This window comes from Aquarana catesbeiana, linkage group LG06 (genome assembly GCF_042186555.1).
Source record: "Aquarana catesbeiana isolate 2022-GZ linkage group LG06, ASM4218655v1, whole genome shotgun sequence".
Taxonomy (NCBI): domain Eukaryota; kingdom Metazoa; phylum Chordata; class Amphibia; order Anura; family Ranidae; genus Aquarana; species Aquarana catesbeiana.
In genome coordinates, this window is record NC_133329.1 from 413,177,146 (window position 1) to 413,200,103 (window position 22,958).

The 22,958-nt window shown below is 46.9% G+C and overlaps 3 protein-coding genes across 3 annotated transcripts in view; all 3 read left to right on the forward strand.

The window, feature by feature from the left end:
• The window catches only part of LOC141147300 (protein mono-ADP-ribosyltransferase PARP14-like), a 28,528-nt gene extending 15,183 nt beyond the window's left edge, over positions 1-13,345 (forward strand). The window contains exons 6-10 of the mRNA XM_073634509.1: positions 1,083-3,343; positions 10,018-10,254; positions 11,680-11,901; positions 12,048-12,099; positions 13,203-13,345. Of these exons, the coding sequence (XP_073490610.1) occupies positions 1,083-3,343; positions 10,018-10,254; positions 11,680-11,901; positions 12,048-12,099; positions 13,203-13,213 (2,783 nt within the window). The 3' untranslated portion in view covers positions 13,214-13,345. The remainder of the gene's footprint in view (positions 1-1,082; positions 3,344-10,017; positions 10,255-11,679; positions 11,902-12,047; positions 12,100-13,202) is intronic.
• The window catches only part of LOC141147296 (protein mono-ADP-ribosyltransferase PARP14-like), a 421,364-nt gene that overhangs the window by 378,959 nt on the left and 19,447 nt on the right, over positions 1-22,958 (forward strand). The window lies entirely within an intron of this gene.
• The window catches only part of LOC141147298 (protein mono-ADP-ribosyltransferase PARP14-like), a 242,929-nt gene that overhangs the window by 200,629 nt on the left and 19,342 nt on the right, over positions 1-22,958 (forward strand). The window lies entirely within an intron of this gene.

The window sequence follows — 22,958 nt, forward strand, 5'->3', positions numbered from 1 at the left end:
TTGTCCAACCATTTATGGAACAGTGTTATTCAGTAGAAGTAAAACTCTGTATGGCCCTTGGATGTTCATGGGTTTGTCCTTGATTTAGACAATGGTCCAATATCAGAGCTTTTGCTGCCCCATTAAAAAGTGTCACTATATATCCAGCATACAACAATTTAGATCAGGGATCTCCAAACTTTCCAAACAAATGGCCAGTTTTCAGTCCTTCATTCATTAGGGGGGCCAGAGTGTGACCAGTGGAAGTAGAAACTGCCCCAGTGTCAGTGGGAGTAAACAATGTCTTAAGACTGGGTGGTTAGTGGGAATAAAAATATTACATACTGCATGTAGTCAGTAGTAGGAGGAATAGTGCCCCATCATTGGTATTAGTGGGAGTAATTGTGCCCCATCATTAGAATCAGAGGGAGGAATAGTGCCGCATCGTTTGTGTCAGTGGAAGGAATAGTGCCCCATCGTTGGTGTCAGTGGGAGCAATAGTACCCCACTGTTGATGTCAGTGGGAGGAATAGTACCCCATCATTGGTGTCAGTGGGAGGGATAGTACCCCATCATTGGTGTTAGTGGAAGGAATAGTACCCTACTGTTGATATCAGCGTGAGGAATATCACCCTATTGTTGTGTCAGTGGAAGGAATAGTACCCCATTATTGGTGTCAGCGGGAGGAATAGTACCCCACTGTTGATGTCAGTGGGAGGAATAGTACCCCATCATTGGTGTCAGTGGGAGAAATAGTACCCCATCATTGGTGTCAGTGGGAGGGATAGTACCCCATCGTTCATGTCAGTGGGAGGGATAGTACCCCATCATTGGTGTCAGTGGGAGGGATAGTACCCCATAGTTGGTGTCAGTGGGAGAGATAGTACCCCCAAAGAATATTGGTTTAGACCAACTCTGTCTTGCTACATTGTAGAACAGATCATGTGTACCCTTCACACTGCATTCTACCAAATCTGAGACTCAGTTTTAGTAAATGTTTTTCCCCAGTTCTAAATGATATGAAGGCCATGACCAAAACTGAACAAAGAGCTGTCCATGAGCCACTATGTGTTCCTAATACAATTTTCATCTATTTGTTGCAGTTGTAAAGACATTCCTGACAAAGCGGCATACGTTTCACAACTCAGTCCTCTCTGTTTACCCGTATTACCCGTCTATTGGCCAATGGCTGTACGGAAAGAAAAATAACAATATCATGACACCTGGACCTGTAGAATGTCCTATATGTGCACAAATACTGGAGTTTATCTTTAACAATGAAGAAATAAAACAGAGTATAGAGAAGCAAATGACAGATCACTATTGTGAAGTGAAATGGCCAAAACCAGGAGACCCCAAACCACTCATTACACTATCCTTTCCCAGCAACCTTTCTGCTCATCTACGCACCTTGTCAAAGATAGCACCAACCTGGAGCAATAAAGTCCAGGCAGAGTTCTCACCTCTAATGTCGAAGTATAAAGTCATAGAGTATGACCTGAAGCCACCGGTGTGGGAAGATATCAAGGAGAAGGTCTCCAGTTCACCATATGATGGAGTCCTCATAAAACCAGACTTGGCTGCAGAGAAGGCTTTCATTGTGGGTATTTCAGAAGATGTTGAAAAGATTGAGCCAATATTTAAAAAACTGGTGGAAGAAACCACTAGACAACTGTGCACAGTGGAGGATAAGGTGCCTCTTGAACCTGCAGCTTGGAAAATAATGTTGGCACATGATCTGGAGAAAAGCATCAAGGAAGACAGCCCACATGTGAAGATTAGTTATGATGGAGCTACTACGTCAGTCAAACTCTATGGGCCAAAAGATGAAGTGCTTACTGCCAAATGTGAAATTATCAATACTAGGCAGGACCTGAAGTCCAAATCCATTAATCGTGATCCAAGCATCATCCAGTTTCTGATGGCTGTGGACAATGAAGAAATGTCTCGTAACCTTTTTCACAACATTAAAGCAATGTTTCAGGTGGAAGATAATGCGGTCATGTTAGTTGGTTACACTGATAAAGATCTGAAAAATGCTGAAGAAATTTTAGAGAAAGAAATGGTCTGTAAGCGGGTTGCTCTTGAGGATAAAAATGTCACTCAGAGTCCAGAGTGGGGAAATTTAAAGTCTTTTCTAAACGAGATGTGTAATGCTGACGGGATGAAAGTTTCCATAGAGGAGCTCCCTGGGAAGAAAGGAAATGAAGTGGTGATCACTGGTCTATCTTCATCTGTAGAAGAAGCCTACGGGCAGATCCAAGACTTTGTGGGGAAGAACAGTGTGGTGCAGAAGGACATCAAGGTAAAGTCAGTGGCAACCTTGCATTTTATGGAGGGAGAACGGAAGAAAGAATGGAATGGAATTTCAAAGAACGTGGAGGTTGTAAAGAAACAGAATTTAATCTCCTTGTCCGGTCTAAAGACATATGTAGAAGAAGCGGAAGCCTATGTAGCAAGAATGGAATCGACACTTCATTCTGACACACTGAACATCGATAAACCTGGAGCCAAAAAATTCTGCATTGACAATGAAGACATGTACATTAGTACAGCAAAGAATAAATATGGTTGCGTGATATATTTTCAGAAGGATGGTGATACCAAAATTTCAGGTCATCAGCCTAGCCAAGCTGAACCTCTTTGCCAATTCAACCTCCAGAATGAAGTCACAATGGCTCTATATAAAGGTGACCTGTGCCAACACAGAGCTGATGCTATCATTATTGCGTCAAATAAAGATTTAAAGCCCATTGGGGGACCAGCACTGGCTTTGCTGAAAGCAGCAGGGCCCAAACTTCAGAAAGAATGTGAACGCATTGTTCAGAAAGAAGGGGAGCTGGAGCCGGGGGAGAATGAGATAACAGATGTGGAGAACTTGCCCTGCAAGAAGGTGATCCATGCAGTTGGCCCTAAATACAGTGAAAAGGATAAATCTAAATCTGAGCGGCTTCTGCGGAAAGTGATCACCCGCAGCTTGGAGGCAGCTGCAGAGAATGTTCTCAACTCTGCCGCAATCTCTGTGGCCAGTTTTATAGTCTCTGGAATTCCTGCAGACATATGTGTGGAGAATATTCTGAAAGCCATCAAACAATACACAGAAAATGAAGAAGGGGTCAAGAGCATCAAAAATATCCACCTTGTAGACAACGATGACCACACACTAAAGACTATAACCAAGTTCCTGAAGGAAGAGTACAGTGAGGAGAATGTGCAGGTCACCCCAAAGAAATCTAAGAAAAAACATCCATGGAAGAAGACTTCAAATAAAGAGGAAACCATAAGAAAGGGTGATCGTTCCATGGTGGTGACTAAAGAAGGAGTGCACGTCGATGTCGTACACGGGAATATTGAGGATACAACGGTAAGTATTATCTACTATTGTGGGGTCATTCTACCAGCAGATCCATTATTTTTCCACTTTCTGTAAAAAGATGACAGCGCTCTTTGTTCTGCAGTGAAATCACACAGCGGCGTTGCTGCCCTGTGGACGGGGTTGGCTTGGATGTAGATGGACTTTTAAGTGGGCAAGGAACAAATAAAGCCCTAAAGCAAGCTAAGACTTTTTTCCTGACGCCTTCATGGCAGCACACACTGGGTTGTGACTCCGCCTCCACAACCTGACAGGATTGGTCTAGCTATAAAAGTTTGAAGAGAGATGACCCCCACCATTCTCTTTTTTATCCTCACCTGACAAGATGGATGGACATCGCAGAGCCTCTTACCGCATCGCCCCAGCAGGTTCAAGCCTCTCCTGTTTGGAAGTCCCTCCTGTACAGTCTCTAAAGGAGCTTCTATGGAGGGAACCCCACTCTGGTGGTCTCAGGGGCATCAGCACATATCCTCTGGCATTAAGCAAGCTTTAAAGAAGCTTCAACAATTGCAGTGGTCTCCGCTTTCTCTTTTACCTTCTTTCCTTTCACCTCCAGTATCTTTCTGCTATCTAATCCATAGACTTGGCATCTTTCTTACATTTTTTATGCTTCTTTGTTCTCCTCTGGGACCTGTAGTCCCACAGCGCTAGTTCTAAACCTGTCATGGCCTCCGCGTGTCTCATCTGCATGCGTGAGGGGCAAAGATAGGGCCGTTCTAAGCCTTTTCCAGCAGACCATCCACGGCCGGTAAGGTAAGAGGCTGTCCGCATTCAGTGGTAAGTATTGAAGAGAGAGAGAAAAAAGAGAGCATATCTTCTAACAAGAATCCTTCTGACAGCCCTTCCAGGTCTAAATCAAAACGCAGAGAGAAATCAAGTCACTCAAGCAGGAAATCCCGCAGAAGTCGGTCACGCTCCTCATCCCGTCACAGGCACTCACGCCGTAGTCATTCCCGCCATGGTCACTCACGCCGCAGTCACTCTCGGCGTAGCAGATCACATCATAGAAGATCTTCTTCATCAGGTCACGGGCGAAGTCAACATACCCGTCCCGCAGTTAATACCTGCTGGGTTTGTGGCGCCACCGCTTTGCCAGACAAATTAGCATGCCGTACGTGCTTCAATGAAGCCACAAAAGAAAGAGAATCTGACGTCAGAGAAGTAACCGAACTAATTCGGGAATCCGTGCGAGAATCCATAATGGAATCAGCAACACCCATGCCGGCCAGATCAGACCCAGGTACTTCCATGACCCCCCCTTGTTCAACTATCGAGCTTGGGATAGAACCAGAATCCCCTTCAGAAAACGAAGATCCAGATGTACCACCAGGGTTTGACTTCACTCTGGTCGAACCATTTGCAAAATCAGTCAAGGAAGCCATAGGTTGGGAAGAATCTGAGGAAGCACCTCAGAAAATCCGGAAGTATTTCCCAAACCTAAAGAGGGACCCAGAGACCTTCCCTTTCATTGAGGAATTGAATGATTTAATCAAGGATGAGTGGGAAAGATCCGACAAGAGGCCTAGCCTAAACAATAGACTAGCCAAGATGTATCCTTTAAAAGAACCTAAAGTCAATCCCTTGATTAACGCTCCCACTGTGGATGCCTCCCTAATGCGTCTGGCAAGACATGTCACCCTACCCATCGAGGACGCTGTTTCTTTCCGTGACGTTCTAGATCGGAAGATTGATCTGGAACTCAAGAAAGCCTACTCCACAGCAGGTGGCGCATGTAGACCAGCAGTCACCACAGCAGCAGTTGGTAGAGCCATCTCTAGCTGGACTGTCAATATCGAAAAATCTCTCCAAGAAGGAGCAGACTTACAGAAAGTGATTACGTCTCTGCAGGAACTTAAATTGGCAGGCGATTTCATCGCAGAAGCCTCCGTGGACGTTATCAGGTGCTCAGCCCGGGCAATGTTAGCCTCGGTGATGGCTAGGAGGGCTTTGTGGTTAAAACCCTGGGTGGCCGACACAGCATCAAAGACAAATTGGTGCAAGATCCCCTATGATGGTTCGAATCTCTTCGGCTCTAAATTGGATGCAGCCATTTCCAAGGTGACGGGGGGAAAATCGGGCCTTATTCCCTCTGACAAAAGGCCTAGGAGATCAAGAGGTCCTGCTTACAAGGGTAGTCTTCCTGAAAGATACAGAGAAGCCAAAACCTATAGACCAGGTAAAAATTTTAAAAGAAACTGGAGGAACACACAATCATCCTTTCTGAGGATGCGGAAAACCAAGGCCACCCCTTCCGGCGAACAACAGAAGTCCTTTTGAAGGTACGCCCGCCCATCCTCTGAGGGTGGGCGCCAGACTCAAAGAATTTGCACGAATATGGTCAGAAAACATCAAGGACCCTTGGACCATTTCCACGATCAAATTCGGTCACAAGTGGAAATTCCTGTGCAAGATTCCCAGAAACCACTTTCTTCCAACAAAACTACCGTCTTCTCCAGACAAGAGAAGGATTCTTCTGAAGTACATAACAGAATTAGTACAGAAAAGGGCCATTTTGGAGGTTCCGCTATGTCAAAGAGGCAGAAGATTCTACTCCCCTCTTTTTCTAGTAAAAAAGAAAACAGGGGACTTACGGCCAGTGCTGGACTTAAAGAGACTAAACAGAAACATCAAGTTAGAATCCTTCAAAATGGAAAGTCTACAATCCATTCTATTAGCAGTAAATCTAGACGATTGGATGCTGTCCGTAGATTTATCGGACGCTTATCTTCACATTCCAGTACATCCTGCCTTTCAAAAATTTCTCCGCTTTTCAATCAACCAACATCACTTCCAATTCCAGTGCCTACCCTTCGGCATCTCGTCGGCTCCCAGGACCTTCACCAAAGTTCTTCTACCCGTCATTGCATACCTCAGGGAAAAAGGTCTGAGGGTGCACCATTATCTAGACGACATACTTCTTCTAGCAGAGAGTCGCCAGGTCCTGATACAACACCGAGAAATCTTACTCTCAACTCTGCAAGATTTCGGTTGGCTAGTGAACTGGCAGAAAAGCAGGCTACAGCCCACACAGAGGATGGTATTTCTGGGGGCAGAACTAGACACCATCCAGAACAGAGTACAGCTTCCTCAGGAGAAGATCATGCCCCTGATCCAGAAAATTCAGAGGCTAATCTCAGCTACACACCTACCAGCCAGAGTATGTATGAGTATCCTAGGCTCCATGTCTGCAACCCTGCCCATGATCCAGTGGTCCCAATGGCACACGAGAATCTTACAGAATTCCTTCCTGAGGCAGTGGAATGGAGCATCAATGCTTCAGACGATCTACATTCACAGGTATGTGAAACAATCCATGTGGTGGTGGACACGATCCAGCAACCTCAAAAGATACAAACCTATAGTACCTCCACAGCCAGAGGTGGTCACTTCGGACACCAGCCAGGCGGGATGGGGAGCTCATTACCAAAATCTAGCAGCCCAGGGGCAGTGGAAGTTTCAAGCTCATGGTATAGTGTCGAATATACTAGAACTCAGAGCAGCCTTTCAGGCACTCCTGGCTTTCTCTCCATACCTGACGGGAAAAAGCATTGTAATCCAAATGGACAACAGAGTGGCAGTAGCATATATTCAGAGGCAGGGGGGTACAAGGAGTCGCACATTAATGGAAGAAGTTCGTCCTATCATGGATTGGGCACAAGTGCATCTAGTAGACCTGAGAGCGGTATATGTCCCAGCAGCCCAGAACATGCTGGCCGACTATTTGAGCGGGGAACTTCTCTCGAACAACGAGTGGTCATTGAGCCAACAAGCTTTTTCCCTCCTGTCAAGAACTTGGGGAATACCGGAGATCAAGGGCGGCTTTCCAGTCGGCCGAGGGGATAGATTGTCTGACCCATCCATGGAATTTCAAGCTGGGCTACATCTTTCCACCAGTACCCTTAATCGCGAGGTTCCTATCCAGACTTCGGAGATCGTCAGCCACAGTAATAGCAGTAATTCCTCTTTGGCCGAGGAGACCTTGGTTCACTACCCTACTACAACTCAGCCTGCAACATCCATTGCCTCTCCGGGTAACATCAGACCTCCTATCTCAGGGTCAATTTCTACATCCAGCACCAGAGAAATTACACTTGACAGCTTGGAAATTGAAAGGACTAGGCTATTAGAGCAGGGATGCTCGCAGGAAGTAATTGCAACCCTTTTACAAGCAAGAAAAAGCACCACCAACAAAACGTACTCACAAGTCTGGGATAGGTTTTGTTCACTAGCTCAACAAAAAAATTGGAACCCAGTATCACCCGAGCCACCGCAAGTTCTGGAATTCCTTCAGCTGGGTATTAACAAAGGATTAAGCTCAAGTACCCTTAAAGTCCAGATTTCTGCCCTATCGGCTAAAACAGGCATTAGATGGGCCCTGCACCCTCTGGTGATCCAGTTCATGAAGGCTTGCCTAAAAATCAGACCTCCAAGAAAACCCACTTTTCCAGCATGGGATCTTTCTACAGTACTAGACGCATTATCAAAACCTCCTTTTTTTCCGGTTGAATCAATATCTCTTTGGAACCTGACTTTAAAGCTAACCTTCCTTATCGCCATTACATCCGCAAAAAGAGTTTAGAAACTTAGAGCACTACTGATAACAGAACCGTACCTAGTTCTCTATCCCGATAGAGTGGTATTGAAGCCTTCGGAACATTTTACTCCCAAAGTAGCATCCTCTTTTCATTATAACCAGGATATCACCCTTCCATCCTTTACTAACGACCAAGGTGAGCCTCATGCATTGGATATCAAAACAGTCATTACCAACTATCTAGAAACCACAGCTTCCTTCAGGAAAACTGATACTCTTCTCGTAATTCCACACGGACCTAGGAAGGGTCATCCAGCAACTTCTCGAACGATCGCATCCTGGCTAGTTAACACCATCAAAAAGGCATACTCTACTCAGCAACTTAATATCCCGGAAGGTATCAAGGCACATTCAACCAGGGCAGTGGCAACTTCATGGGCAGCATACTGCAGGGTTTCACCAGAAACAATATGTAAAGCAGCAACCTGGTCATCTAGACATACGTTTACTTCTCACTACAAAATTGACTTTGCTCAACTAACAACAGCAGACTTTGGCAGATCCATTATTAAAGCCAACTCCACAGCTCTTTAGAATAATAAAATGTGTTTGTTTGCACCCTCCCGACTGGCGAGTTATTTCCCAGTGTGTGCTGCCATGAAGGCGTCAGGAAAATGGAAAATTGTATACTCACCTTTCCGTAATTTTCCTTTCCTGACGCATCTTCATGGCAGCACACAGGTTCCCACCCTGTTCTTAGATGATATATACAGAGAATGGTGGGGGTCATCTCTCTTCAAACTTTTATAGCTAGACCAATCCTGTCAGGTTGTGGAGGCGGAGTCACAACCCAGTGTGTGCTGCCATGAAGATGCGTCAGGAAAGGAAAATTACGGAAAGGTGAGTATACAATTTTCCATTTTTTAAGCAGTTACAACATTTTTTTCTTTTACTGAGTATAAATAAAGGCATAACAAATAAACAGGATATTACGCATATAGCTACCAGAATGTAAGACGAGGGGATATACACACACACACCATGCGTAAAATGACTTGGAGATTAAAGTGTCACTAAACCCACATGCATAAAAATAATTGGTGTATTCCATGCTGTTCATACTCACTCAGTCACTATGAGCTTCCTTCTCTGTATTCTGCAAAAAAACCTGATTGATCCTGCTGCTCTCTATCTCCCCCTCCTGTCCATGTCCCCAGTGCAGTTGGGGATTTTGCAGGGCAGTGTTGGCAGCTCTGCACATTCTCCGTTTTCAGTGAGTTTCTATGCTGAGCATTTCCTCCCTATAACATCTGAGAAGCCCATGTGACTATAGAATCACACATGTGGGTGTATACACAGTGGTAAATGGCCACCCACTCCCTCCCTCTTCTGTGTCCACTAACCAGATAAACGCAATGGGGGCGTTATAACACATCTTGATTGATGGAGGCTTTACCTCCCTCTTATTGTAAGACACAGGCTGGAGGGGCGTGACAGCCTGTGACTGGCAGAAATCCGCCCACACCATGTAATTGTCAAACAATAATAAAGATTTGATTTCAAATATACTTTTGAATCACAATTTAAAACAGTTTATTGATATTAATTGTTTTTTTGTTTTTTTTTAACATGTGACCAGCCGCAGAGGACTGCTGAGAGGACTGCTCCTGCTTATGTTTCCCTGCTTATAAGCTGGGAGAGAGTTGGGTCATGTGACAGCTGGATATCCAATAGTAAAAAAGGGACTTAGATTTTTCTTTTATAAATTAAAATATTTGCAGTGCCGTCATCCATATACAGAAATAGAAGGGACAATGTACATTATACAGTGTGTGTGTTTAGTATCACTTTAACTAGATCCAACACTTCCCCCGAGACCTCTCTATAGGCTGCACTGCGGATTAGCAATACAGCCTGGTCCGGGACACACCCCTATCCTGTCATTGGACAATAAAGGATTCCTAATTATACTTTCAAAGGCAATTCATTATAAAATAAAGAAAGTCGCCCCGGAATCTCTGATGACAAAATCGGGATCTGCGACTTCATCTTTTTAGGTGACCATTAAAGGGGCAGAAGTAATCTGAGCGATCAGTACAATAATGATTATATTTTTATTTCCTTTCTGTAGACTAACGTGGTTGTGAACAGTGTGGGGAAGGAGCTCGATCTTAGTTCTGGAGCCGTCTCCAAGGCTCTGTTTGCGAAGGCCGGGAACAACCTCCAGAATCTCCTGAATAACCAGAAAATGGGGAAGGAGGTGAAGGAAGGCTCCGTATTTGTTACCGATGGCTGTAACCTGGCCTGTGACACAGTCATTCATGTTGTGGTTCCACAGTGGGATGGTGCCAATGGTTCCGCTGAGAAGGTAAGAATAGGAACATGCCTGTGAAGGTTCTCCTTTATCTAGGTCATGGTGTATCTGGTAGCAGTTACTTGTTTTGTAATGTTGAAGACATATGGAAAGTTATCCAAGCCACAGTTTTTAAAACAGGGAGGTCCACACCTCTCACACCTTCTGTCCTCTTCTTGGACAATCAACATCTACACATTCTATGGTGGTTGGATGAAGGTGACTGCGCTACATGGGTACATAGACATGTTGGGGTGTCTTCTTAACAAATGTGATAAAAGGTGTTTTGACTGGTATACTGAAGGAACCTGCCTGGTCACCACTCTAACCCTTGTAATGGATCACCACCACTCCAACACCACCACTGACTTCTCATAACCGGCTGTTACAAGGATTTCTCCAGGTATAGGCTGGGCATGAGTGTACATCAGTTCTTTCTCCTTTACATGGGATGTCGTAGGGCTTTACTGCTGTACCCGACTGCCTGCAGCCTCTAAGCAATTGCACTCACTTCATAAGTCATAGAGTAGAGATAAGGTGGCACAACCCAATAAAGTAAGGAGTTCCCCTTGAGCTGTCGGGGGCAGGATAGGTTGCAAACACAGTTATAGAAGAAGGTGATCTAGAACTTTATACATGCTCTTAAAGTCTTCATATTTAGTAATGCTCCATAAAAGACACACTGTTTGTACAGCTGATGTTAATGCGTTTCGGCCTTGTTGGCCTAAGTAAGCGAAGGACGGCAGACACAGACTCTTGGAATAGATTTTGCCATGGCCAAAACTGGCCAATGTTTCTTCCCATCAGGTCCTGTCCACACCGATGTGAGCATTGCAACCCCTGCCAGAATGATCAGCTCTGTCAGCGGGATCAAAACCAGCGTGTGTTAGAGCTGGTTGTAAAAGTCGCCCCGGGTGCATCTGGGCTAATCTCAGTTGGGGCGTCAGTGGATAGAATATAGCTCTTCACCCATACTTACACAGGTTAGTCAGCATAGGTGTTAGGAATGGGTAGGGGACATTTTTAGGAGTAGTTAGGTTTAGTTTGGAATTCAACTTTGAAGCTTCCAAACCCAAGAACAAAGATGTCATACTTTGCAGCTTACTGGTCCTTAGATGTGGTGGCTGCATGAGGTCTCCTATTTTCAGGCATTTTTCCCTTTATTTTCACCTGGTGATCCTGCCAGTAACACACTTCCTGTCTCTGGGTGACAACACTCACCATACTGTTCTTATGAAGGAAAAGCATTGTCACCTTTCACTTGTGATTTGGACTACAGACACCTCCCCCTCTCTCTTCATTACACAGGTGGAGGTGTTTTGAAGTGCAAAGACGATAGTTGGCAAAACTCATCACTTTGTTTAAGCTTTCAACCCAACACACAGGTTACAGGGACATATAAGTAATGTTAACAACTAACATTTGTATTATTTTTGACAGACAATAAGTGACATCATAAAGAAGTGTCTAAGTGAGGCGGAGAAGAAGAAGAAGGGCTCCATAACCTTCCCGGCGATCGGAACCGGGGCCCTCGCCTTTCCCAGATCTACTGTCGCTGCTTTAATGTTTGAACAAATTCTAAAGTTTAGCAGCAAAAACAAACCAGTCCATCTGAAGGAGGTGAACATCCTGCTGCACCCCAAAGATTCTGAAACCATAAAGGTAAGGAAACCGATATATGCCACCTGACCCTGACCACTGGCATACACTCCCGTACACAGACATGATAAACCTTTATAACTGTTATATTCCCTAAGATCCCTGTGATCAGCAAATATTATATTATATCTATTATTCTCTGTGATCAGGCATTCTCAGCTGAACTCGAAAAAAAGACCGGGAATAACAAGGAAAGTTCAAGTGAGTGACTTCCAAATAAAATAATGTGAATTTTGTTTTGTCTCTGCTCCTCTGTGTTGTAGTGTGCGGTCTCTGCTCCAGTGTGTTGTAGTGTGAGGTCTCTGCTCCTCTGTAGTGTAGTGTGCGGTCTCTGCTCCTCTGTGGTGTAGTGTGCGGTGTCTCCTCCTCTGTGGTGTAGTGTGCAGTCTCTGCTCCTCTGTGGTGTAGTGTGCAGTCTCTGCTCCTCTGTGGTGTAGTGTGCAGTCTCTGCTCCTCTGTGGTGTAGTGTGCAGTCTCTGCTCCTCTGTGGTGTAGTGTGCAGTCTCTGCTCCTCTGTGGTGTAGTGTGCTGTCTCTGCTCCTCTGTGGTGTAATGTGCATACCTCCCAACTTTTGAACTTCAGAATGAGGGACACTTGAGTAAGGAAGTAACCTTGCATAGCGCGCTGCGGCAAATGTGGGCGTGGTCAAACGTTTGACAGTGGGAGGAGCTTAATGGGCATCATTAAACAAAACTTGGGCTTCCTTGTATCTATAAAATATGCTTTTATTATTGTTCCACAAGCAAGAGTCTCATGGATATATACATACCCCAGCACATTAATTTAAAAAAAAGGATAAAAGAATGCAGTGTTTGGAGTGCATTACGTACAAAGTGCAGGGTTGTAGGATGAGCTATATACAGAGTGCAGGGTTGTAGGATGAGCTATATACAGAGTGCAGGGTTCTGGCATGAGCTATATACTGAGTGCAGGGTTGTAGGATGAGCTATGTACAGAGTGCAGGGTTGTGGCATGAGCTATGTAGAGAGTGCAGGGTTCTGGCATGAGCTGTGTACAGAGTGCAGGGTTCTGGCATGAGCTGTGTACAGAGTGCAGGGTTCTGGCATGAGCTGTGTACAGAGTGCAGGGTTCTGGCATGAGCTGTGTACAGAGTGCAGGGTTCTGGCATGAGCTGTGTACAGACACCTCCCCCTCTCTCTTCATTACACAGGTGGAGGTGTTTTGAAGTGCAAAGACGATAGTTGGCAAAACTCATCACTTTGTTTAAGCTTTCAACCCAACACACAGGTTACAGGGACATATAAGTAATGTTAACAACTAACATTTGTATTATTTTTGACAGACAATAAGTGACATCATAAAGAAGTGTCTAAGTGAGGCGGAGAAGAAGAAGAAGGGCTCCATAACCTTCCCGGCGATCGGAACCGGGGCCCTCGCCTTTCCCAGATCTACTGTCGCTGCTTTAATGTTTGAACAAATTCTAAAGTTTAGCAGCAAAAACAAACCAGTCCATCTGAAGGAGGTGAACATCCTGCTGCACCCCAAAGATTCTGAAACCATAAAGGTAAGGAAACCGATATATGCCACCTGACCCTGACCACTGGCATACACTCCCGTACACAGACATGATAAACCTTTATAACTGTTATATTCCCTAAGATCCCTGTGATCAGCAAATATTATATTATATCTATTATTCTCTGTGATCAGGCATTCTCAGCTGAACTCGAAAAAAAGACCGGGAATAACAAGGAAAGTTCAAGTGAGTGACTTCCAAATAAAATAATGTGAATTTTGTTTTGTCTCTGCTCCTCTGTGTTGTAGTGTGCGGTCTCTGCTCCAGTGTGTTGTAGTGTGAGGTCTCTGCTCCTCTGTAGTGTAGTGTGCGGTCTCTGCTCCTCTGTGGTGTAGTGTGCGGTGTCTCCTCCTCTGTGGTGTAGTGTGCAGTCTCTGCTCCTCTGTGGTGTAGTGTGCAGTCTCTGCTCCTCTGTGGTGTAGTGTGCAGTCTCTGCTCCTCTGTGGTGTAGTGTGCAGTCTCTGCTCCTCTGTGGTGTAGTGTGCAGTCTCTGCTCCTCTGTGGTGTAGTGTGCTGTCTCTGCTCCTCTGTGGTGTAATGTGCATACCTCCCAACTTTTGAACTTCAGAATGAGGGACACTTGAGTAAGGAAGTAACCTTGCATAGCGCGCTGCGGCAAATGTGGGCGTGGTCAAACGTTTGACAGTGGGAGGAGCTTAATGGGCATCATTAAACAAAACTTGGGCTTCCTTGTATCTATAAAATATGCTTTTATTATTGTTCCACAAGCAAGAGTCTCATGGATATATACATACCCCAGCACATTAATTTAAAAAAAAGGATAAAAGAATGCAGTGTTTGGAGTGCATTACGTACAAAGTGCAGGGTTGTAGGATGAGCTATATACAGAGTGCAGGGTTGTAGGATGAGCTATATACAGAGTGCAGGGTTCTGGCATGAGCTATATACTGAGTGCAGGGTTGTAGGATGAGCTATGTACAGAGTGCAGGGTTGTGGCATGAGCTATGTAGAGAGTGCAGGGTTCTGGCATGAGCTGTGTACAGAGTGCAGGGTTCTGGCATGAGCTGTGTACAGAGTGCAGGGTTCTGGCATGAGCTGTGTACAGAGTGCAGGGTTCTGGCATGAGCTGTGTACAGAGTGCAGGGTTCTGGCATGAGCTGTGTACAGAGTGCAGGGTTCTGGCATGAGCTGTGTACAGAGTGCAGGGTTCTGGCATGAGCTGTGTACAGAGTGCAGGGTTCTGGCATGAGCTGTGTACAGAGTGCAGGGTTCTGGCATGAGCTGTGTACAGAGTGCAGGGTTCTGGCATGAGCTGTGTACAGAGTGCAGGGTTCTGGCATGAGCTGTGTACAGAGTGCAGGGTTCTGGCATGAGCTGTGTACAGAGTGCAGGGTTCTGGCATGAGCTGTGTACAGAGTGCAGGGTTCTGGCATGAGCTATGTAAAGAGTGCAGGGTTCTGGAATGAGCTATGTAAACAGTGCAGGGTTCTGGAATGAGCTATGTGCAGAGTGCAGGGTTCTGGGATGCGCTATGTGCAGAGTGCAGGGTTCTGGAATGAGCTATGTGCAGAGTGCAGGGTTCTGGGATGAGCTATATACAGGGTGCGGGGTTCTGAGACAAGCTATATACAGGGCACACGGTACTGGATGAGCTATATACAGGGTGCAGCAGAGGCATAATTAGAACCTTCAGGGGCCCTGGTGCAAGAAACCATGAAGGGCCCCCCGACCTCCAGCCTAGCCCATTCCCTTCGAGCCCAGAGCCCTTCCCACTGATCCCATCACCCTTCATGGTCCCACAGCAGATTGGGCCCGGCCATGGTGGCAGAAGGCCAGGGCCTAGTTGCAAGTGCAACCTTTGCTGGTAGTTCCGCCAGTGGTGTCAGTGTGGACTGTGAATGGTGTCAGTCAGTAGGGCAGTGGACATAGTCAGTAGAGCAGTGGAAGTGGTCAGTATGGCAGAGAAAGTGGTCAGTATGGCAGAGAAAGTGGTCAGTAGGGCAGTGGACATGGTCAGTAGGGCAGTGGACGTGGTCAGTAGGGCAGTGGACGTGGTCAGTAGGGCAGTGGACGTGGTCAGTAGGGCAGTGGACGTGGTCAGTAGGGCAGTGGACGTGGTCAGTAGGGCAGTGGACGTGGTCAGTAGACATAATCAGTAGGGCAGTGGACATGATCAGTAGTTTTTTTTTTTTATTGTTATTTTATTTTTGTTATTATTTTTTACCATTATATTTTATCCATTTTATTTTTTAGAGGTTTTTTTTTACAGTTTTTGATGGGAGTTGGTGGCAGTGGAGGGCAGTATAATGGGGTGGAGGGCAGTATGATGGGAGGGGGTGTCAGTGGAGGACAGTATGATGGGAGGGGGCGGTAGTGGAGGGCAGTATCATGGGAAGGGGGGTTAGTGCAGGGCAGTATGATGGGAGGGATGGTAGTGGAGGGCAGTATGATGGGAGGGAGAGCAGTATGATGGGAAGGGTGGTAGTGGAGGGCAGTATGATGGGAGGGGTGGTAGTGGAGGGCAATATAATGGGAGGGGGTTTAGTGGAGGGCAGTATTATGGGAGGGGTGGTAGTGGAGGGCAGTATGATGGGAGGGAGAGCAGTATGATGGGAAGGGTGGTAGTGGAGGGCAGTATGATGGGAGGGGTGGTAGTGGAGGGCAATATAATGGGAGGGGGTTTAGTGGAGGGCAGTATTATGGGAGGGGTGGTAGTGGAGGGCAGTATGATGGGAGGGAGAGCAGTATGATGGGAAGGGTGGTAGTGGAGGGCAGTATGATGGGAGGGGTGGTAGTGGAGGGCAATATAATGGGAGGGGGTTTAGTGGAGGGCAGTATTATGGGAGGGGTGGTAGTGGAGGGCAGTATGATGGGAGGGAGAGCAGTATGATGGGAAGGGTGGTAGTGGAGGGCAGTATGATGGGAGGGAGAGCAGTATGATGGGAAGGGTGGTAGTGGAGGGCAGTATGATGGGAGGGGGGCAGTATGATGGGTGGGGGTGGCAGTGAAAGGCAGTATAATGGGGGGGTTAGTGAAGGGCAGTATAATAGGAGGGGTGGCAGTGGAGGGCAGTATAATAGGAGGGGGGGGCAGTATGATGGGATTGGGGCAGCATGATAGGAGGGATGGTAGTAGAGGGCAGTATATTGGGGGGGTAGTCACGTGGAGGGCAGTAAAATGGGAGGGGGGCAGTATAATGGGGGGGGTAGTGGAGGGCAGTATAATTGGAGGGGGGCAGGATGATGGGTGGGGGTGGCAGTGAAAGGCAGTATAATGGGGGGTTAGTGGAGGGCAGTGTAATAGGAGGGGGGGGCAGTATGATGGGATTGGGGCAGTAGAGGGCAGTATATTGGGGGGTAGTGGAGGGCAGTAAAATGGGAGGGGGGCAGTATAATGGGGGGGTAGTGGAGGGCAGTATGTTGGGACTGTACAGCATGACTGGAGAGGGGCAGTGTATGGGAGGGAGCAGAGTGACCATGAGTGTACTCAGAGTCAGGGCAGTGCAGGGAGCATTTCTCCTACCTTTATTCCAGCGCAGGAACAGCCTTCGGGGAAGAGTCGGGGGCGGAGTCAGGGGCGGGGCCGGGGCGGAGCTTAGGCGCGAAGAGGAATCCTCCGTTGGCTAAATTCTGGGGCTCCACTCAGGGAGGACCCGGAGTTGGGGGCGGAGTCAGGGGCGGAGCCGGGGGCGGAGCTTAGGCGCGAAGAGGACTCCTCCTTTGGCTAAATGCTGGGGCTCCACTCTCCTCCTTGTCGTGACGTCACTGGTTGTTAGACGCCAGGCGGGCCATGCCTAGCAACCAGTTGTTTTGGCAGTGAGCCAGGCAGTGTCTGGGGGTGAAATGAAGCGGTCTCGGCCAAAACTAGTACAGCGGGCAGTGAGGGACAGCGGCAATGCGGCGGCAATTTTTAGGGGAGCATCAGATCGGCCAGTGGGGCAATTCCGGGACATTGTATTGTCCCGGAATGAAGGTGCCCGGGACGCGGGACAGACCTCCCACAGCGGGACTTTCACGGCCAATCCGGGACGGTTGGGAGGTATGTAATGTGCGGTCTCTGCTCCTCTGTGGTGTAGTGTGCAGTCTCTACTCCTCTGTGGTGTAGTGTGCAGTCTCTGCTCCTCTGTGGTGTAGTGTGCGGTCTCTGTTCCTCTGTGGTGTAATGTGCGGTCTCTGCTCCTCTGTGGTGTAATGTGCGGTGTCTCCTCCTCTGTGGTGTAGTGTGCGGTGTCTCCTCCTCTGTGATGCAGTGTGCTGTCTCTGCTCCTCTGTAGTGTAGTGTGAGGTCTCTGCTCCTCTGTGGTGTAATGTGCGGTGTCTCCTCCTCTGTGGTGTAGTGTGCGGTATCTGCTCCTCTGTGTTGTAGTGTGAGGTCTCTGCTCCTCTGTGTTGTAGTGTGAGGTCTCTGCTCCTCTGTGTTGTAGTGTGCGGTCTCTGCTCCTCTGTGGTGTAGTGTGCGGTCTCTGTTGCTCTGTGGTGTAGTGTGCGGTGTCTCCTCCTCTGTGGTGTAGTGTGCGGTATCTGCTCCTCTGTGTTGTAGTGTGAGGTCTCTGCTCCTCTGTGTTGTAGTGTGCGGTCTCTGCTCCTCTGTGGTGTAGTGTGAGGTCTCTGCTGCTCTGTGTTGTAGTGTGAGGTCTCTGCTCCTCTGTGTTGTAGTGTGAGGTCTCTGCTCCTCTGTGTTGTAGTGTGCGGTCTCTGCTCCTCTGTGTTGTAGTGTGCGGTCTCTGCTCCTCTGTGGTGTAGTGTGAGGTCTCTGCTGCTCTGTGGTGTAGTGTGAGGTCTCTGCTCCTCTGTGGTGTAGTGTGAGGTCTCTGCTCCTCTGTGGTGTAATGTGAGGTCTCTGCTCCTCTGTGGTGTAGTGTGCGGTCTCTGCTCCTCTGTGGTGTAGTGTGAGGTCTCTGCTGCTCTGTGGTGTAGTGTGCGGTCTCTGCGACTCTGTGGTGTAGTGTGCGGTCTCTGCTCCTCTGTGTTGTAGTGTGCAGTCAGGACCCATCACCTGACAGAGAGCCCAGAGTCATAAATCTCTTCTACAGACATGACAGACAGAATAAAGTGACACTAAACTCTGGTTATGGGGAGAAGAGGCATTGAGTCACACACAGGGGGCATTCTCCAGGACACACATAAACCTCAGCACAAAGTGTCAGATTTATAAGATTAAAAATCTCTTCTATTGCTCTCAGCCTCCTCCTTTTTTTTCCTACTGTGATCGTAGACATCTTCTCATACCCACTCCTGAGATGGACTATGGGACTATTGACTATGGGACTATTGACTATGGGACTATTGACTATGGGACTATTGACTATGGGGCTATTGACTATGGGGCTATTGACTATGGGGCTATGGGGCTATGGGGCTATTGGACTATGGGGCTATTGGACTATGGAGCTATGGGACTATGGGACTATGGAACTATGGGTTTATGGGACTATGGTATGTGTAGTGTGCATGTGACCACAGCTAATGTGTATTGCTCCTTCCAAACAAATGGAAGTGAGGGGGAAAGGAGAGGTGCTAACAGAGGAAGTTACAAGGAGTCAGAAAAACACAGTCAGAAACAATTTAATGAACAATAGATTACAGGACCATTAAATCGTGGATGTTCATGGATTACTTTTGGAGAATAAGAATATTGTTTAGTGTTACTTTAATACAAAAAAAAACTGCTATGGGGTCCTGTAGTCCCAGGAAATGATTGGCTGAAATGCTGAGGGATGATCAAATCGCACATTGGGCATTTATTGACCATATTTGTCTGATCAATAGAACAGTTTCTGATAATCTGATAACGGTCACTGTGTCTCTAACAGTCAGGAGTTCAGCGCAGGGAACGCACGAAGTGAAGATCGGAGCGCTCACATTTCAGGTGAAGAAAGGAGACGTAACCATGGAAACGGCCGACGTGATTGTCAGTTTATCCACATCAGGTAAAAAAAAAACCAACATTATCAGAAACCAAATAATAAATGGTATTTATGTTATAAGCCTGGCTCAACATTGGTTTCTATATAGACATGTATTGTGGGTGAGATGCATCTCCTCTGCTGGCCGATCACCGATCTCTGCTAAGCAGACAGCACATAAATTTACCTATCTGTCTCTTTGTTCAGCAGAGAAACCAAAATCTATTACACACTCATCATACACTAGACACTAACCCCCCCCCCCCCCCCCCCCCCCAAATGGGCCATGATGTCCTCACTGGCCTTCGCCAAAAATAGAAAAGTGTTTTGGCCAAGTGTTGGGGACAGGCAGACTCCATCTGTCAGTTCCAGAGTCACCGCACTCCAAAAGTTTCTTGCTCATGTAGCGCTACCCCCGCAGGAGCCGCTGGTATGTTGCCCGGGTCTTCCCCACTTCTTGCCCCACAGCCAGGCACAAGGTATTTCCCAAAGACAGGTGCATACTCTCACTTCCACACATTGTCTCCAATGACCAGTCTAGGGGTTGTGTTTTTGTTGTTTTATTGGAGAACTTGGATAGGGAGTCCCTTCCCTATCCATGTTCTCCAATAAAACAACAAAAACACAACTCCTAGACTGGTCATTGGCGACAACTCCAAATTGAACTGTTGACACCGAGGACTTCTTCTTTTCCTAGTGGAACTTGGCTTAAGTCCTTGCAAAAGGGAGATACACACTTCTTTACAGCAGCACAGAGCAATGTCCCTTGGTAAAGTAGTGGACTGTCCTGGACAAAGCTCTAAGAACACCAGCCAGTGTTCTCTATGTGTGGGCTCTCAACTGACTTAAAACACAAGAGGGGACAACTGTCTAAGCATCCTTAGAGTGTCTGTACAAGGCTCCTGCAGCACCACCAGCAGTCTTCTCTCTCCACAATACCAGACCAGATGCACTGTAGACTCTCCCTCTGTCAGTCATGGTAGGACCAGGGTTGCCCCATCGACTTCAGGCCCTCAGGTCTCCCTCCTGAGGCCACATTGTGCAATCCTCTCCTAGGAATGACTCCGAACCCATGTGCTTCTGATTCTCAACCAGGGTTCCGTGGAACCCTAGGGTTCCTCCAGAGGTTGCTACGGGTTCCTTCAGCATTGGGCAATTTCTGCCTCTAAGATAAGTTCCCACTCACACCATTGATCTTTTTAGCTATCTGTAAGGAGGTAATTCTTCCCAATGACCACAAGTGTAAGGGCAATTCTTCCCACTGACCATCACACTAATATATCATGAGTGCAGATTTCTAATTTTTAGCAGGGGATCCCCGAGACCAGAGAACTACTTCAAGGGTTCCTCTGTGTTGAAAAGGTTGAGAAAGGCTGTTCTAGAACATAAATACGGACACCCAGCATGGCTAGGGGCACCTCATCTTGTAATTGGCCAGGGCTGTATGAATATTCATGCTCCCATCTGCATGGTTTCAACCTAATATCCAGCACTTTTCATAGTTGCTAGGACAGTGTGAAACTTCAAGACAGCATGAGCAGCACCAGAACACACTAAGCAGAATACACTAGCTGATCACTGCTCTCTGTTAAAGTGGGAGTAACTCCCATACATGGATTGTACCTATAGGTACACCTATAATAAGGCTTATCTATAGGTAGTGTCAGGTATTTTTTTTTCTCAGAGATAAGGTGCAGGAACCCCCCCCCCCCCCCCTCTAGCAACAATAGACACCCCAGCAACAATAGATTCCCTCCAGCATCAATGCATACCCAACAGCCAGCATCAATAGACTCTTCAGCAGCCAGCAACATTAGACCACTCTCTCAACAGTAGATCCCTCCCAGCAACAATTGACCCCCTTCAACATAAGACCCACCCCCAGCAACAATAGATCCCCTATCAGCAACAATGGACCCCCCTGAAAAAAAAAAGATTCCATCCAGCAGCAATAGATTCCCCAGCAGCCAGCTACAAAGACCCCATCCTCAACAGTAGATTCCTCCCAGCAATGATTGACCCCCCTGCAACATAAGACCCCCACCCAGCAACAACAGATCCCCCACAGCAACAGAAGTCCTCCCCAGCAACAGTAGACCTCCTTCCTCCCCAAAAATAGACCCCCTCCAGCAACAATAGATTCCTCAACAGCCAGAATCAATAGACCCCCCCAGCACCCCTTGCCATTCAGTTCTGGAGGTGCCGGAACTGCATTCCTCCACGTTCCTGCTGAAAAAAAGCCCTGGGTACTGTAAATATCTCCTAAACCCACGCCAATTTTTTTTTAAATTTGGGGATGGAGTTCCCCTTAAAATCTATGCCAGACCCAAAGGGCCTGGTATGGATTTTGGGGGGGTTACACGCTGTTTTTTTTTAAAATGTTGGCATGGAGTTCCCCTTAAAATCCATACCAGACCTGAAGGGCCTAGTATGGACTGGGGGGGGGGGGGGTTGGGCCCACGCCAATTTTTTCCTTGATTTTTTTATCTATATTGCCGGGAGCCGGCAATACATTACTGCTGCGAGCAAGTTTGAATTACATTTTTTCCTTTTAGAAATGTAATTTCGCTTCGGCACAGTAAAACACATGAGACAGAAGCGCCACCTTACAGGCAGACTAAGGGGACCCCCCAGGCATGATATTTAAAGGAATATTTCATTTTTATGGTTTCACTTTAAGCATTATTAAAATCACTGCTCCTGAAAAAACTGTCATTTTAAAAACTTTTTTTTGTATTGATACATGTCCCCTGGGGCAGTACCCGGGTCCCCATACACTTTTTATGGCAATAACTTGCATATACGCCTTTAAAATGAGCACTTTTGATTTTTCATGTTTGTGACCCATAGACTTTAATAGGGCTCACGTGTTCGCTCAAACTTTTTGCCTGTTCGCATGTTCTGGTGCGAACCAAACCAGGGTGTGTTCGGCTCACCCCTAGTAATCAGTCTATGATGGGTAGCTTAGGATCCACAAAGTTCTCAAGTTCCCAGACCCTTGGGGAACCCCAACTAGGGCCCCCTGATGTGGCCACAGTTCGGCAGCATAACAGCATACATTTTGGCAGTATTTTAGCAGCAAGGAAGAGCTCCCTGGGGCAGTAAGTAGCCCCTATTTATATTGGATGACCTGCAGGGGGCAGTAGATCTCAGAAGGCTGGTGAGAAAAGTTGGCCAGCAACATTAACACCTTCTCAGATCCATACACCTAGCAGGTCAACCCAGGGGCACAGTGCACACATGAACATTGTAACAGTTTTAGTTGAAAGGCAACAAACTTGACCCAGATAACTGCAAAACAGTAATGCTGCGTACACACGACCGGACTTTTCGGCAGAAAAGGTCCGATGGAATCATTCTGTCAGACAATTCGTGTGTGGGCTTAATCGAACCTTTTCTGTTGAAAAATCTGACGGACCTTAGAAATAGAATATGTTTTAAATCTAAATATTTCCGACGGATTCAAGTCCTATCGAAAAAAAACATTCGTCTGTATGCTAGTCCGACGAAAAACGACGCAAGTGCAAGCTACTGGCTATTGAACTTCCTTTTCTAGTCCGATCGTACGTCATCACGTTCGAATCTATCGGACTTTGGTGTGAACGTGTGTAGGCAAGTCCGTTTCAGCGGAACTCCGTCGAAAAGTCCTTCGAAGT